At 40.0% G+C, this 18,616-nt stretch overlaps 1 protein-coding gene across 1 annotated transcript in view; it reads left to right on the forward strand.

Moving 5' to 3' along the window:
* AFF3 (ALF transcription elongation factor 3) overlaps positions 1 to 18,616 on the forward strand; it is a 327,140-nt gene that overhangs the window by 190,418 nt on the left and 118,106 nt on the right. The window contains exons 6-7 of the mRNA XM_061998729.1: positions 2,885 to 2,921; positions 8,769 to 8,820. Coding sequence (XP_061854713.1) covers positions 2,885 to 2,921; positions 8,769 to 8,820 — 89 coding nt within the window. The remainder of the gene's footprint in view (positions 1 to 2,884; positions 2,922 to 8,768; positions 8,821 to 18,616) is intronic.

An 18,616-nucleotide genomic window follows, 5' to 3' on the forward strand; every position in this document is an offset into this window, starting at 1 on the left:
TTTATGTATCACAAATATAACAGAATTGCTATGTTTGAAACGACCTGTGGGATGTGTCCATCTGTATAACTATGCGCTCAGTGGATGGAGGGTATGTATGGATGTATGCTGTACCTGTGTATGAAATCAGACCTCATTAACATGGGAGGTCAGCACAAATGCACACAAATGGAAGGAAATTCTGGGTCAAGTTTGACACGTGTGGCAGTGCCTGGTAGGTTTCTCAGGACAGCACTACTTGGAGAGCACATTTAGGGAACTGTCCTTTATGTAATAGAGGACATAAAGTTATATTTCATCCTTAACTTTGAATTTGCTTTCTCTGTGGAATTAATTTGTACTTTTGAATTTACTAGGAAGGAGCAATGATGGTCTCTTTATTTCGTGTTTTTCAAAGCTTAAGGATAATTGAATCAGTATGTGACGTGACAGGCTGTGTGCACTTTTCTTTCTCCTATCTCTGTCACATTTTGTTATGTACAAATGATCAGACATTATTTGATTGTAATTTTATTTAAAACATCTTAATAAATAAACTTTAAATGAATAATTAAATTTGGTAAATAAGAACTCACTTGATGCTTGTATGAGTGAGCTTTCATGTTCAGGCATTAATTCTCTGCTCTTGTGCATTAAAAAAAATGCTGTTAATTCTGCTGCCTACTTTGTTCTCTTCATTTTTAGTGGGATTTCACATCTTGCAAATTTGATCAGGTGTTTGATTTCTAGTTATGTCTATATAATATTATGGCATCAGTCATCATTTTGTTGTTTAAGAATGAATTTATCCACTTCAGAAGAACTGGTGTCTTGTCACAAAGCTATTGGGTGATTATCCTCAGCAGAAGCTAAGTTATTATAATAATGTTATTCTTTACATGCTCATTTTCTTTACTTTTTAATTTCTTGATGATTTCAATAAGGTTGACCAAATGCATTTAGAATATAATCTCCAGAAGTGAAGACTTCACCTTTAATTTTTAAGTTACATAAATTCATACTTTTTTCCACTCTCACTGGGGGCATTCTCTATTTTGCTATGAGTTTTTTGTTATTAAGAATAATTTGCTAAGAATCAAGACACTTATTCTAAAGAATCAGTTAAAAGGAAAAGTGAAAATATTATAGCTCATATTTTTTGCTGACATCAAATTTCAAATGATGCAGAGCCAATGCCAGAGGTACTGCGATAGGTCTTTAAAGCGAAGGGTGCATTCTTCATGAGGTTGATGAAAATAAGAGTGAGAAAGATCCTTGTGTAGCAGTTTCAAACACTTCTACAAACCTGAGGGTATTTCCAGCAAAATTATCGTATTCCCTCAAACTTCTACAGGTATATAAATTCACTATTGTGGAAACTGAACATGCTCTAATAGCCTACTTTTATTGACAGCCTGGTTGGCTACTGGTAGAGCAATTGAATTCAAGTGTACATGCCACTACATCACCACTGCATGATAATCCTGACTTCTTGAGATTATATTCAGTAACTGAAAAAAACAGGCTTTAATATCGCTTCAACAAAGTACTCACAAAAAAATTGAGGCAATTTGTCAAAAGCAGACAATTTAAAATTATTGAGAAATTATTGTCAGCATATGAAATACAGGACAGATCTTTTCTGCAGTTGAAGGTAGAAACTATTAGGTCTTGCCCAAAAATTTTATGTCTCGCATTTCAGGTGCGTAGGATGGCAGTGAATTGCAGATATGTATTATAGCAGAACAAATACAGATCAAAACTATGCAGTCCGGAGAGCCTTCACTTCAAAGCAAATGGTGCAGAGGGATGGGTTTTGACTACATGAGCCCTCCAGACCCCAGTGCCTGCAGTCCAGCCAACCCATTTTTAGAGATTCCAAGAAATTCTTAGGGTCCCAAACCTTTGAGGCATGTTTCTGAGTGACTGAGGAGCAAAATCTCAACCAAATCAGAGCATCCTTAAGCTTTTTGGAAACTGAACGTTCCTTTCTTGATGAACTGTCTCCATTTGGCTCATCACTCAGCTTCTGTGGCTGGGGACACAAGGACCAAGGATCTGATGCAGCACTCAGTTCCTCCCTGAAAATGACCATGTGTGTTGCTATGGGTTCCTAATCTCTCTGAACAGTCTTTACTGCCATTGTAACTGCAGCATATATATGAGGTGATATTCCTGTGCATGTCTGGGTTATTTAAAAGCAGAGTTACATACAGGATACTTTCCCTGCCACATTGCATAACAAAGTGTTCGTTTTCCCCTTCATTTAAATTATTTTTTGTTAAAGTTTATCTTTGTATTTCCCTCCTGTTTATAGGGTTCTTTTATATTTTTATGAATGCAAACAAATCCTGAGAGTAACATATGTAAATATTTGCGTGAGGAAAAAATGGTCTCATTTATTGCACTGTATTTATAGATATCACCATTGTGATACAAAGTTGACCTTGTAATCTTGGAGACCCAGAACTAAAGACTGTGTTTCCATTCTCTTGTGCTGTCAATATCAACATGTGAAAAAGAAAGACCAGCTGTGATACTACCTCAGGAATCCAATGGTCCGTGAAACAATATTGGTGTTCCCTCTGTCTTCTCATCTAAACTTGTAGACAATAATAGACAAGTTTTGCCTAATCAATACATGAATAGTGAGCAGGCAAATAATAATAGCTATACAAGGAATTGCACCATTAAAGATTTGTTGTGAAATAAGTTTACAAGCCTTAGAATTAATGAATTTTCATAGAAATATTGGATTGATTCTTGTAATTGAAAATTACTTTGGAACTGAATGAACAATTAACAATGGTGTTTGTATTGTTAAGGTAATGTTCAAGCAAGTATTGCAGCTAAAAATTGCTGTTATAATAACATACCATACCATTTTTTTTTCTTATTACTGTAGGAGTCACAACAGGGATCTACAGGACACAGCAATACAAGTGAGTACCAATTCCTTTTCTCGCTACATTGGGTGGAGGGGAGGACAATGACCATGAAAAATAAGTGACTGACAGCATAAGGAACCAGTAGCAGACTGGAGAGTGCAGAGCCTTAGCAGGCAGTATTCAGCTATGGCCAAATGTGGATGACTGCACGATCATCAAAATGTCATCTCTTTTGGTGAACTGGGGAGTATGAAAAGGATTCATTTTGTTATGACCATTTCATTATGTAGAAGAGAAAGATTGAAAGGGCAAAAGAGGGACTTTTTTAAAAGCTGGAAAAGATATGACCTAGTTGCATAGGCAGATCCAGACTGACAGAAAATTCTGCAGGAAGACTTGTCATTATTTATCTTGCATAGACAATGGTATATTTTTTGGCTGTTGCACAGTAAAAAGCTACATAAATCCTGCCAAACTAACAACAGATAATGTCTCAAAGACCATATGGCTGTGGGTCTTTTTGGCTAGCAGTGTAGGCAGTGTGTGTGGAGGTTGATGTGTGCTTGTATGGCTCCTTGTTGGCTTTTCAGTGAACTCCAATTTACAAATCATGGTGCAGATCAGCAGCACTTTAATTACATTTAGTTATGGTAAAAAACTTAGCAGCTGTATTGAAAAGAAAGATTGAATTGTTCTGTGAAACAAAATATTAATCCCCTCCCCTGACACCCCTGACTGTCATTAATGTTGTCTTGCATATTAAAAATATATGATCCTATCCTGCTCTCAAAAGAAAATCATCTCAACCAAAAGAACTATTTTGCTAGCTTCCTGACCTGTCAGCCAGTATAGACCCCTGTTTGCAAATTACAGGGCTGCAACCAAAGATGAAAAATGCCCTGAGCTGGTAGGTAGGGCTTTGAAAGTGCCTGGTCCCCCACTGCGTGAGGGAGAAGACATCCAATGAGACAAGGCTGAGAGAAGTAAGCTATTAAAATGATGTGGCTCTTTGCTGGGGAAAGGTCAGCATGTGGAAGACAATGTTGTGAAGAAACATGCAGTGGTGTCACTTAATTGCTGGCGTCGGTTTGATATTGCTGCAAGTACCAGCACTAAGGAAATAATAAAAGGCAAAAGAGATGAGGTTCTGTCAGAAAATAATGAATAATGTAATGAGAGAAGGAAGCATAAAAGGACCATAATCAAGAGGACTATGCAAATACATGCAGAGTCACGAGCATGATAAACACACTAGCTGAGCTGAGGCCTTCATGATGACATCAGAGGCCACAATGTTTGGCCAGCTTTGGTCATAGTTTCATTTTAAGTATTTCATTCTTTCAACACTTGGATAAACAGATAGTTCTGCAGATCTAAAGAAACCTGCTTTCCTGAGGATTAGGAAGTTGGTCCTACCTCCTTACAACTTTGCTTCTTACTCCAGTGGTCTCCAACCTCACTTTACTTGCAAATCCCCCATCTGCCCTCCCACACCACAGTAGGTCCAGCTTCTTCTTACTTCCTCATCCATCTTACTCAGCAAAATCAACATACATTTGCAGCTGGGCTGGAGCTGCACGTGGTACTGCTTGTCTGATGGCAACCAAACCAAAGAATAGCTGAACCTGTGCAGAAACATTTTCTTTATTACAGACAAAAGTTAGGGTTGTTGCCAGACACTCAGACACTTCTAGCATTGCAGAGAAAAATTTACTACCTTTGAGACCTCTGTGTGTGAGGACTCCTGTCAAGATGCTGGAATGACACATCAAACAAATAAGGCAATCCAAGAGGGCATCCCTACCACAGGAGATAGTCCTCCTTAAACATCTCCATTGTCAGTCTTTTCTACAGGCTTCAGTTCTTCACGGACTGCTCCAGCATGGGCCTCATGGGGTCACAAGTCCTGCCAGCAAACCTGCTCCTCCTCCCAGGAGCCTCTCAGGAGCCTACTGCAGTGCAGACTTCCCACAGGGTCACAGCCTCCGTCAGGCATCCACTTGATCCAGCATGGGGTCCTCCCTAGCCTGCAGTTGGATGTCACCTCCTCCATGGCCTCTGTGCCTGCAGGCACAGAGCCTGTCTCACCATGGCTGCACCACAGACTGCAGGGGAACCTCTGGTCCAGGAGCTGGAGCATCTTTTCCCCTCCTTCTCCACTGACTTTAGTGTCTGCAGAGTTGTTGCTCTCATATATTCTTATTCTTGTCTTTGGTTGCAGTTGCTCTTTGGTTGTTTGGGGTTTTTTTCCCCCTCCTTCTGATACATGATATCCCAGAGGAGCAACCACTGTTACTGGTGGACTTAGCCTTGGCCAGCAGCAGGTCCATCTTGGAGATGGCTGGCATTGGCTCTATTGGACATAGGGGAAGCTTCTAGCACCTTCTCACAGAAGCCATCTGTGTACCCCCCCCCCCCCCCCCCCAAAACCTTACCCCAAACACCCAGTACAGGATGTGAGGAAATGCTAGCAAATTACACTTATGTGTGAAAGGAATCTCATGGTCTATGTACCGTGTAATCCAAATGCACATCTTCAGAGTTCCAATTAGCTGTTACTTCCCATTGCACCATGTTTTTGGGGTTTGTGAGGTTTTTTTGGGTTGGTTTTTTTTTTGGAGTGGCTCTTTAGCCTGTAATTTGCAATGGTTTTACTCCAGCTGCAAACATTGTCTTTCTCATGGATAACATTTGCATTTCTCTCATTCTTCCCCCATAGAGAAATCAAACAATTTTAAAATCCATAGTGACTGAAGTTATACTGCTCTGTTACAATGAGTATTACCCAGAAAGGGAAAGTTGGCATGGTTGAGTGATTCACCCAAATTCCAACTGAAAAGAGACAACTCCTTCTCTGGCCACCCACTATTCAACAGGGAAATCCTACAAAAGTTCATTTGAGATTTGTTTTCATAGAATCATAGGATCATAGAATGATAGGGTTGGAAGGGATCTCCAGACATCATCTAGTCCAATCCCCCTGCAGAAGCATATTTGTCTAGATCAGGTCATTTTAAAATGAGAGAAAACTGGACACATCTTCTCTGGCTATATCTAAAAAGATTAGGGAGGGAGTCACATGAGATGAGGTACAAACTAGCAAAGAGCTTGCAGCTCTCTGACTAAGGATCTGAGGACTGATGCTTTCCACTGTGTGTTTCTGGAGGCATGTGTATACATATACACACTATCACGGACAGACATACATATACTTGTCACTCATTTCAGGAGATATACATTGTACTTAGCCCCTTAAATTAAGTATACTAACAGCAATCCCATAGTGTGGTGGGTAGCACACTCTTTGTCAGTCCTCAAGAGATGAAGAAAAACAGAAGACCTGATCTAGGTGGACCTGCTTCTGCAGGGAGTTTGGACTAGATGATCTCTGGAGGTCCCTTCCAACTCTTCCATTCGATGATTCTATGAATTTGCATATAAGAAGCCAGAGCTAGAGAGGATTTAGCAAATGCCAGTTTCCCACAATGGTACCTGCATGCATTTGGCAGATTACGTGGAAAATGGGAAAAAAATCTTAGTCTGGCAAAGAGTCAGTGTGAAAAAACACATTATTCTGATAGGTAATTCTCTTTTACATATGCTTATCAAAAGGTCTTCTGTGCTATTGAGCTGTGCTGAGTCTATACACATTTTTCAAATGTCTATGATTCAGTCAAGTGAGAACAAAGTTGGTAACAACTGATAAAGCATTAGTGGCCAGATTTTCTACTCTGATAGGCCAGACTGATGCATTTCTACCATCTGTACACACTTCGTCTTCCCCCTCCACACAGAAGTATGTTAAGTGACGATTAGCATAAAAGCAGCTGCAAATGCTTACGGTAGGGTAATTCATTAATATCCAGTTTGGCTAAATCACAGAGATTCCCTTTTCTCTCTCCTTACAGTACTTATGCTGTTTCCCTTGTTGCTGCATTAACATACATTGCTGAAAGTAGAACTGATGTGAACTCTGCTGGCAAAGCACTCAGGAATCCATATTCCCACTCACACTCAAACAAACCAGTGTTCATGATAATAACTCATCCTTATAAAAAGCCTCAGTTACAAATAGAAAATCTTTGAATATATGCCAACTGTTACTGTTGGTTTCTTGTTCCAAATTACCATAATGCAGATGAGCTCCAGGCACCCTGAGGCTGACAAACATATACTGTAGCAACAGCTTTCTAGCCAGCGAGTGCATCAGCTGGATATACTTTCTGAGGTCTCTGATAAACATGACCTAGAGATTATGGAGTGAATGTGTTTATTACTGTGTGGATACCCCAGTCATGCTTAAATTTTAGGTGCCCTTAGAATGGTGCTTTTGAAGTCATCTGGAGCTTCCGTCATCCTCTTCCTAAACTGAGTAGACACAAACCCTTCCAGAGGGGAGAATGAGATCAAGAAACACCATTTCAAGGTGTCTGCAATACCTCCTCTACAAGACACTCGCTTTTAGAAAGTCTCTGTCTAGAGCAAGTCCTTCAGCATGCTTCTGTACAGCAGTAGAAGGACATTGGTAGCAAAATCCCGCCTCTTCTGAAGGCAAGAGCAAGTTTTCCAGAGGTGCTCCTTACAGTCACTGCTGGCACCCCAACACTGTATGGAAACTGAGGGTGAGAACTTTGTCAGCAGCAAATGAATGGTAGTGCTCACGTGCATTAAATTGGTTGTGGGCTGATTCAAAACCCCTTGAATGAGTAGAAAATCAGACACCACCATAACAGCCTGACCAAAATAAGCACCTCTCACATTTTTTTCAGAACTATTTTGGTTTCAGAAAGCTCATTAAAAGATAATAGAGAAGAACAGATGCATCAGTAAACCAGTCACACTCAACCTCTGTGCCTCCTTGTATACTCATGTGTAGACAGCTATTAGCATCCAGCGACACACAAGAAGAGCAGCAGCTGCACAGTCACTAGGTCCAGAATTCAAGGTGATTCAAGTGGACTGACATACCTTGTACATCCATGGTAGAGCTAAACAAAACTCTCACAGTGATGTGCAGCTTTCTCAGGTTACTTGGAGAGCAATAATTACAGCAAATAATATCAACCTTACTTTCTTGAGGGAGGTGAAAGGTGGGAGAAGAATTGGGCCTTACGTAGCAACAGCAATATCAACCTCATCAGCTAGCAGCCTGCTAAGTGTCTGTGCAACTTAATTGTGTTCAACGAATACATGATTTTGCACCCAGGAAGGGGATTGTCACAAGCTAATATGCTATGCCAAGACCCACTTGAGTTGTAAAGAAATGTGAAGAGGCATCCCCTGGGCCTCTGATACTTCTCAAGCATTTGGGTACCTGATTTCTCCTGGATTGAGTGCCTAAGTCAAAATATGCAACACACCAAAGAGGGCTTCCCAAGCCTTCATTTACAGGAGCTGAAGATTGGATTGTTAATCTGTCAAAATGAATGTGAACCAAAACATCCATTTACAGAATTGTGTCCTAATCGCTGCCTTGCTAGCACCTGCTGATGTTGCTTTGCTTTGTGTGAAATAATTACTGTTCCTGGAGCAGGTTTTTGGAGCATGTGCATCTTGGATGGGGTATACTCTCAGTAACAGGGTTGTATGGTCCTAGAGAAATTTCTTTCTCCAAGGTCTGCTGTCCCTGGTAAAACTTGTGTCCTCTAAGCAGCCTCTCTTGTGGAGTTTCCTTGCCTGACATTTCCATAGTACAGTGACAAGAAATGTCAAGGAAGAGTTGACTCCTCACCTGCAAATGCTCCAGCAATGCCCCCACAGCCCTGTGATTGCGTTGGCAGTAAGTCTGCATGTGTGGCAAGAACAGTCAGTGTTAGTTATGAATAAAGCTTTGATGCATCATATCTGAGCAGTTTCCATATTGACCCATTTCTGATGTTATTTTCTTCTTCTCTTTCAAAGGGAAAAGTGATGTAGAGCCAAAGAGTCCAGAGAAAAGCGCAACTCATACATCGTAAGTCACTTCTGCATTTAAGAGCGGAGAAAGCAGCTGTGTTTTTATCAGATTTGTTGGGCAAAATGGAATTTGTTTGTTTTCATTAAGATGAAACTCTCTCACTGATGTTTTTCTTAAAACAGCTTTTTAGATAATGACTAAACATTAATTATTCCTAGAGCTTTTGCATGCTAGTAAGTCACAGATCTTTGCAAGTGAAATGGCTCCATATCATGCCAAATCTGAGCCGGTTTTTATGAGTGTGCGAAGCTAGCCTTTACAGCCTGACTTCAACATTACCTTAATGCTGTCGGAGTTTGTCACACTTGCTAAAAAACATCATGTCACATATGCCTTTGATGTACTGATGTAATTTTAAAAGACTGCAGTCTGCAGCTTCACCTCTGAATTACTTGAAATCCAATTACAGCTATCTCTGGTCTTTCGCGATTTTGTTGATGTTTTTGAATTAACAAAAGAAGTCGAGAAATAGATAGGAACAGGCACTTGTAATATATCAGCGTTCACCTTCACTCTAGTGCAACAATAGAAGCTTTTACCATTTTTTACTCTAGATACAAAGAGCTGGATTGTTTTGCCAACATAAACCAGTCTATGAAACAGATGGGCTGCAAGTTTAAAAAAAAAATTAAAAATATAGCGTCAGTCTTCCAAATCGAGCCAGATAAGTGAATTCCTTTAATAACTACCGGGCAGGAGCATTATGAGTTTCTGCGAAACCATTCACCTTTTTAATCCCATTTGAGAGAGGGAAGTTCTTGTAACAGTCAGTCATGTGAATTTTAGAGTGCATCTTGCCCATAATTTATGTTTTCCAAATCCTGTTATTTAAATCCAGAGCATTATATCATGTAAATCTCACAAGGTGTCACCATTTGTTACATGGCCAAAAGCGGGCACAGAAGGAGGTACAATAATGGTGATTTATTGGTGGATGTTTTGATTTCTGCTGCAAATATGCATTTAAAATCTTCTGGAAATTAATCTAGAAAAAGATTTGACATGGCATTAAGAAGTGGCTTGTCCTGCAGATTGTGTTGTGGAATGTAATTACAGTATGTGAGCATATTTAGCCAAACCTATTAAATGAATTAAGCATTAGCAGCCTTATGCTTTCTGATAGTATGATTGCTGGGAATGGTTAATAGAATGATTCCAATAATTATCATTTTAAAAAATAATATCGCAATAAAGACTAAGAGAAGAAGGGTTTTAATGCCATCTGGAGGTATTTTTGAGAAATGAACACATTTATTTTTGCTGCTATTTGGCAATATGTAAAAGAGAAGCCATCCTCCAAAGTGGTTTTTCTAATTAGATGGTCTTTTATTCATGAGGAATATTCTTTACTTTTCTTTGTTCTCCTTCATTAGATTGAATCCCTCTAAAATCTTGGAACCCACAATAGGCGTATCTCTGAACTCAAAATATGGGTTCAGAAGTACACCTCAATATGTTTATGGTTTTGCTTTGACATTGCACACTGTCATGTAGTATGCTGTATTAGATACTGCAGACTTCAGAATCTGTTTAGGTGTGAAAGTTCCTTGCTTAATAAGAGATCTTAGTACAACCTTCTGAAACTGTGCTTTCTGCTAGATATGGTACACTTATAATGCTTATCTTTAAATTGATACTATATGCCAAGGCTACCTCACAGCCAGTATTGGTTCCTGGAGCAGTTTTTAGATGTAGAAGCAACTGGTTACCACTGAGAAATGACTGCATTCAAGAAGCAGAGGCCCCTCTAGTTAGAGAAATTGTTTGTGTGGAAAAGGAGGCAGGAGAGAAAGGAGGGGATGAGGGGAAGGGAACCAGAAAGTGCTGTGACAAAAGAGAAAGAAGAAAATGAGACCTAAGAAGGAAGAAAGGGAAAATGCCCTATTTTCAGAAGAGATACAAAACTGACAGCAACAGAAGAGAAAACCAGGAGTCGGACTCTGGAAACAAGAAATAAGGAGAGCAATACAAGCAAAAGCTCTTTAGCAAACTAAGTGTATGTATTACTGGATATAGGGCTGGATATCTGAATGTTACAGCGAAGTAAATTAATTCCTGTTGATGTGTAGGTGCACAGTGGCACCCCAGTTTCTTTCTGCTGCCTTCTGTTGGCCTCCCCTGGGTCTCTCCTCTTTTCCACCTTCTTCTAAGACAGGCTTTTATTCCTGGTTCTCAGGCAGTGATGAATACAGACCTTCTCTGTTCTTTTGAAGATGTAGCAGCTCGCGCCTGTGCACAAGATGCACAACCAGAAGGACCTGCAGTGCACAAGCACACATGGATGCATAAGCCCATGTGCCTGGGTCTGTCTGCAGTAATGGATGTACTCTTCCCCTGAGTATGTGGAAAAGACCGTGCTGTTGTACAGCTGGACCACAGCCTCAGACAAGGGGGATGTGCAAGGGGAGAGGTGTGCAAGAGGGCAAAGTCACTGCCAGGGATTCCTGTGGGTAAAAAATATCCATCATGCAAGGTGTTTCTCCTCTGAGAGTGTCAAAGGAGTGTGGTTGGCATCTCCCGGCAGGGGTGCTGAAAAGGACCAACACTGATGTAGGAGAGGTGGCACATTCAGGCCTGATCAGGAGAAACTGTGGATTCGTTTCACTGTGAATCAGTGTTTCATTGTGAGAATGTAACAAGCAGCAACAAAAAATCCCACAAAGCGAGTCATGTTGGCCTAGATAAAAATAACAGAAAACATAGGGAGGAACAAATTAATGATTCTTTCTTGCAAATGTCTTTTTTATTTTCCTCAGGCATGCTACAAGCCACACACTCAAACCAAGCTTATATGACTCAGTGGCACTTAATTCATCCCTGGTGCAGATTTACTACCTCCATCCAAACATTATTTATGCAGCTTCAAAGGACAGGTTGATTACCCTCCTGAATCAGGCAGTGAGGTGTTTGTGAATCAAGCATTTACATGAAGTCTCCCCTCAAGACCTTCCTCTTGCCTTATTCACTGGGCTCTGGGTTCTCAAAAACAGACACAACCCTGTGACCTGGGGCCAAAGGTGCTACCTGTAACCTCTGAGAGTATAGAAAGGTAGGATGCAGGACGTGTGGTGGTCCTTTAGGAAGGGTTTAGGTACAGTAAATGCATCATTCTGAATAGCATTATGCATAGGAGGTTTTTCCTGTATGTGTTAAGTCCCTAGCTATACTCAGTAGGACGTAACTCTCTACTGATATTAAACATTAAGAAACCAGTACACATTAGATGATACACATCTAATTGATGCAACATCTTAGTGAGGCAGATATATAAGGGCAGTTACTGCAATGCTAGAAATAACAGATTGATGTTGGAGAACGAGAACGATGCAAAAGCAGGGAGGAAGTCTGAGCAGAGCTATATCCTTTTGCACGATATCCTTATGGCTTTCACCGCCTCGGCGTGCACAATAATCACCTGAGCTGGCACTGAAGAATTGCAATAAAAGGTACAAACAATTCAAAAGTGTTAAGCTGTCTGGAGTCTTCCCCAGTTGATTCATGTTCCTTGTAATTGAATGCTTTTAAAGCCATGAGAATTCTGGATTTGAAGAGGCTTTTTTGTTGTTATACTCGAAGTATATAGCTCTCTATGGGTCATCTGGTTACAGTGAACATTTATAAACTTTTAGGACTTTTCAGAAATATCCACCAACATTTTGTTCTTTTGGGTTTGTGACAAAAGGTTCAGTTTTCAACGGTCAGAAAACATTCCCAGATTTTGTTAAAAAAAACCCCTAATTTTTATTAAAATCCTTTCTCCCTCTGGTTTGACCAGTTGTAGTCTGAAGGGTTGCTTTAAAGAGTAGAGTGGGAGGTTGAAGAAGGAATGCTCTTTTGTTCTGTAATATTTTCAGATACAAGATTTTAGTCTTTGGCAAAAACTGGATACCTTCAGTAAACCTTGGAACACTGAAATTAAAAACTTTTCGTTTTATAAAACTTCTTTGCAAGGAAAAGTGGTTCCAACCAGTGCACATGTTTCAGAGGGCCTTGAGATGCCATAGAAATGTATCCCAAAACCAGGGGTCTGTCATCTTCCGTCCTCGAGCAAGCAAAACGTGACGACGATTCAAAAAATGGCACAAATACACAAAGTGCTCAGCAAGACTCCCGCTCTTGGAATGACTTTCAATGCACTGGCTATTGTGATGTTCTTTGTTACCTTTGTGTTTGTAAATGATTTCCAGTTCAGACTACCCAAGGTTAATCATGCCTGACTGTGATTCACTGTTATGCATTTACCTCGACATTTCTAGTGCACTTACTTAATGATATCAGGGCTAGCAACTAGCTACTTCAGTGCTGTCTCTTTATTATCCCTCCCACAATTGTATTCATGCTGAGCTGCTCCAGATTTTTCCCTCCCTTTTTACAAGAGAATTAACCAAGATTGAGGGAGGCTTTTATAATTTATGGCAGTTATGCAAGTTTTGTCCTTTGCTAATAGTCTCTGAGAATCGCAGCGATATCTGTGTGTGTGGGTTTGCTTGTTTGCTTTTGCCAGGCAGAAATAGATGTTGGCTCTCTTCCTTCCCTGCACCCATCCCCATCATCACTTGGAGAATAGTTTGCTCAGGGGAATCTTCATTAACAGTACTAAATTCAGCAGCTTCCAAGCTGCCCATTTGCAGACATTAGTGCTACAGTCTCTTGCCCATCCAGCAGCTGCTCATTGTTCTCATCACCCTGATTGTCCTTGAGGAAGAATATAGGAAATGGATACTTGGAGTAGTGTCACTGTTGTTCTTGCTTGAAGTTACCTATGAGCATCATCAGTTGGTTTCTTGCCTTTTCTTCCTCTCTTCTGTCTTATCCTTTATATCTTCAGAATGAGTCACAGATAGTTTTTCAACAGCCAAAAACTCCTGATGCTTTCCCCTTCCAGAGATGGGAAGACCAAGGAAGAGGGGTTACAAGGTGCCTCCAGAGAACAGAAACAGACAGTCTCAAATACAGGAGATCAGCTTGAGCGAGTGCTGCCGACATACTGTCCAGCTCTTAGCCCCCAGGGAGCTTGGCTTCTCATGTCTGGCTGACGTGGGGTGTTGACCTTAGGTCTTTTAGGCAACAACTGCAACCTGATTGAGCACTGGAGTGGAAGAGGAGCTTCACTTCACTGAGAGGCATAGTGCAAGTTATTTAAAGTGAGCCTTGGCTTTCTCCCATTTAAAAGTAGACCACTATGAAGACTATCCCATTAATATTTGTGCAAAGTGTTGAAAAATGTAATGATCTGTAAAAAGGATGACGAAGGATTACTCACCCACAACAGTAAAGAAAATGAGTGGTAGTTTAGTTTTTAAAGGCAGACTTGTATAGTAAGTGGTAAATGTCCAGAGGAGTGACTGGTGTAGGGACAAGGGTAGAGTGTGAGCTACTTCCTCTCCCAGGCATCTACAGATCTGATAAGCATGAACAGCACTTGCTCCATCACCACTCCTCTGTCCTCCCCCCAGAGTTGAGACAGAGATCATCCAATTTAAATTAGAAGGATTTAACTTTTGTCTTGATGAACAGGAGAGAAGGGTGGCAAACAGGTGAAAGCATGCAAGCTGCAGAGGAAAAAACCCTCCAGTGATACATGTTCAAAATCCTGCTGCTTGTTTACCAAAAGAGCCATTGATGGGTCAAGTCAACTGAACCAGAAAACAGCTAACAGATGGGTCTGAAGGGCAATAGACAGGGTGAAATCCATGCAACTGTGGAAGTAGTTTCCAAGATTGACTACAGCTACTCAAACTTCTGTGGGATATAATCCACTTATAGTTTTCAGAATAAGATACTAGGTCAGTTTCCCAAACAGACTTCCACAGCTCAAGTTGTGAGCATTTTAGATGGCAAGGACACTTGCAGCAGCAGACACATTACATCTTTAGAGTAAATTTTTGAGATGCATTGTATCTGAAAACACCAATGCATTGATGGCCTTTAATGTACATCTGTGATATTACTGACAGAAACCTTGCTGCCTCTGCTAAAAAAAAATATTTAAAATAAAAGGAAAAAATCCTTACTAAGGTGAATGAAGGCAGTGTTTTTCAGAGCGATGAAAGTCTTGAAAACTGTAGAAGTCTGCTGTTTATCCATGAACCAAGTCACTGGCAAAAAAAGAAGGCTGGCTTCACTGCACTATTCCACCTGTTTATTCGAGCCTCGGCTTACAGAGCTAACCCATAATATTGCCAGACTGTCACTGTGCTCAACCAGTTCAGTAAAAACCCATAAAGTTTTAAAACATGCTCCACAGCTCTCAAATTCCCATGGAAAAGTTCTTTTTTTCTGCCCTCTCCCCTGAAGAATTGCTCTCAGTCCATGCACAGAGCTTTTCTCTGTGTATTAAATATATAGTCTGTAAAAAAATACAATTCCACCATAACTTCCCGCTCCAAGAAACAAAGTGATTTCACCTGTGGGATGCATCAGAGCCGCTGCAATGTTGTCACAATGCTGATTTGAACCTTGTCTGCCAATTCCTAACACTTTCTGAGCACAGATTTTTTTCATTTGCAATGTACAATGCTGTGGATAGTTCACAAATATAAAACCCTATTGTAAGTTGATAGCAACAAAACTATGTCCTTTATATGCTATAGACATTTTCTTGGAAGATATTTACTCACACAGGTCTTGACTGAATTTGTCTGTGAGGCTTAGAAAAATTAAGGAGGAAGAATGGTTATTATTCGTGATTTTAGTTTTGCTGTGTAAAAATTACAGGCAGCAGCCGAAGATAAGTATAAAATCTTTAAACAATATATGAAGTCCTATAAAAAGGCCTTAAAAATGTGATGTCCATGAAAGCAGATGAGATAGGGCTTATTTGTTTGGTTTAGAAAGAAAACATCTGGAAGTCCAATCTGACCCTAATTGCAGCTGTGGTTTTCTTGGGATAAAATTTAGCTTCGAATCAGACAAAAAAATGCTTTATCTAAGATGTCAACAGGAATGGGACTCTATGGGAATGCTAAATAAAAGCACTACTGAGATCTGGGGAAGTTTTGTGATTGACTTACATGGGGTGAGATAGGGCCTTTGCTGTCCGTTATTTCACCAGATATAGCCAATAGCTTGAGATAATCACCCTTATCTCTGCAGAGCTCAGCACAGAGTTTTATTTATAAAGTCCCTTTGATCCAGGCCCTCTTGTTTAGCACCCTCACCTTTACTATCTACCTGTACTCTGCACACCAGAAAGAAAAACAATTAGCCATGGGAAGCTGCCCTTCTTTTGATGTCACCCTTGTCTCAAAGCTGAAGGGGAAAGGGGTTTAATACAAGAGAAACACTTGTTTTGAAGCAGCAGCTACTGTCCTGTTGGAAAACTTACTATGATGGTGGGCATTTTTTTCTAATTTCATATCAAGTAAAAAATGCTTCTGTAACATTGGTATTCATTTAACATCACTTAGAATAAAACTGACCAATTTAACTGGCAAAAATATCATCCTGCTTGAAGAAATGTTTTCCTGAATTGCACCGAAAGCGTATTATTTTTCTCTTAGGCACTGTTTTCCTTGGACTTTGTCTTTTGTGAGGGACTAATTGGGAATCTTGAATGTATTATATATTAGCTCTGAACACGGTGGTTAAAGAGGGGTTGCCAGGAAAATCAGTAGATGCGAATACCTGAGAAGTCTATTTCATCGGAAATGCTGCCAGGAAGGCAGGCACCGCCGACCCTGCTCCATATTTTTTTTCTCTGAAGAAAATGATAAATGGAAGCTCAGCGTCTCGCACATTGGAGTAGTGATGTGCCTGATGGTGGTTTTTTTTTTTGCTGGACTAAAATTCCTGGTTGCCGGGGTAACACGTTTTGGAAATTCTCTACCCTGGGCGAAAGCCGCTGCAACTTGAAACCCGCCAGGGCTGATGCTCGGCAGGGACACCAGCACTGAAGGATGTAGGGAGCTGCTGGCTTTGCTGAGGGATTTTAGGCAGAGAAATAAAATAATAAAATGAGTCCAAAAGAAAGGTGATCAGGAGCGTTCAATACTTCCACGGTGTCATAATCTGATTTTTTTTTTTCCCACACCATCACCCTGTCCTGTCAGCCAAAGGACAAGGGGGGTTACCTCATCCTGGGGTGAATTGCTGGGTGATGGAAAGACAAGAAGTGTGTGTGTGTGCCTGGAGGGTGGAGAGAGGAGGAGGAGGTGGAGAGGAGGAGAGAGAGAGAGATACAGGGTTCTGGCCACCTGCCAAGAAAAATAACTAACATTTTGCGAAAGAGAAATCCTAAGACTGAGGTCATAGTATGGAAAAAGTCTGTTTCACAGACTCTTGAGCCTGAATATAGGCCAAGTTTTTTTATGGTCTTTTTTTTTTTTTTTAAATGCAGGCATCCTATTAACATTTGAACACTAAAGCTCGTCCAGGAATGGAAAGATTTTGGAATCTGAAGTGCCTTAGTTTTCTACTTTGCTGGTACACAGTTATATTTTTTTAATTACAAGAAAGAGAGATTTTGAATGAGAAGCTTCCTCATTTTGCTTTTAACTTATTTTACAACTGTGAAGACCAAATTAAGGGAATCTGTAGAAGTGTCTGTTTCTCCCACAGAGTGACCAACTGAAAAAAAAAAAAAAAAAAAAGACTTTTCAAGCTTGGTGGACAACTTTTTATTTGCCATGTAAAATACAAAAAGATACTGAAACCTGAAATGATGATGAATTTTTCCTGTGTGGAAAACTCCTACTGTTCAGTCATGAATAGCCATGATTTTTTTTGTTTTACTTTTATAGTAGCAAGCTGACAGTTTCATGACAAATTACTTTTCATACCTAACTAAACAAACTATTGAAGTTCTTTTGCCTTAATCTCTGGATTTGGATTAAATATGTGGATATTTTTTACACTGGGGGAAAAAAAATAACTCTTTGGATTTGTTAGGATGTTATTGCAAGCAAGTTTTCTGGTCTTTGATTTGCTAAGCTACAACTGGAGTCTGCCTTCCTCAGGGTAAGAATATTTCCACATTATCATTTCACCTGTGGTATGTTAAGAGGGAGAATATTATATCTCAGTGTGTATCTCGGCTTTGTGCATTTCGTTCTTTGTTTAGCATGCAGACAAGCTTCTTCTCCCCAAAGAGATGTGGAATATATTTATTGGCAATTTAGAATTGATGATAGATTTGACAAGCAAGCAGGGTGACATACCGAAGCTATCAAAGCTGGAGATGAATCAGGACAAAGGTTTGGATGAGGTATATTGTTCCTGAGATTCAAAAAGGTTGTACTTAACTGATCATTCCAAAATCAAAGCAACTGTTTCACTGACTTACAAAGATAAAAGCTAAGTTTTTCCAAGAAGAAAAAAAAAACCAACATGGTTTGATTGGCCTACAGACCTTTTAAGGTAAAATTACAGCTGGTGTTTCTGCATGGTGATATTTATTAGTTTTGTAAGATATTTTGTCAGGATTCATTTACACTGATTCCCTCTTTCATGGCATAAACTGTATAAATTGTAGGTAGAGAGAAGGAATCTTTTGACATATTTTTTCAGAGATATACTCCAGGAGATGTGGTACATTGGGTTTACTAAATTAAAACAGACCTGGTCTGTTGCCTGATATGCACATGCACTTACTTTGTACTTAATCGTGTGAGAATGTAGTGCAATTATGGGCGAAAATCCTGTACTTTCCAGCTATCAAAGCAAAGCAGACAAATCAGCAGAAATAATCTCTTAAAAGTATTTAATAACATCATACAGACAAAGGATGAGCAAATCATCCTTTTGCACCTTGTTTGATGACTAACTTTTGTGCCATTTATACTGGCTGAGGTTT

The sequence above is a fragment of the Colius striatus genome, chromosome 1 (genome assembly GCF_028858725.1).
Source record: "Colius striatus isolate bColStr4 chromosome 1, bColStr4.1.hap1, whole genome shotgun sequence".
In the NCBI taxonomy this organism is placed as follows: domain Eukaryota; kingdom Metazoa; phylum Chordata; class Aves; order Coliiformes; family Coliidae; genus Colius; species Colius striatus.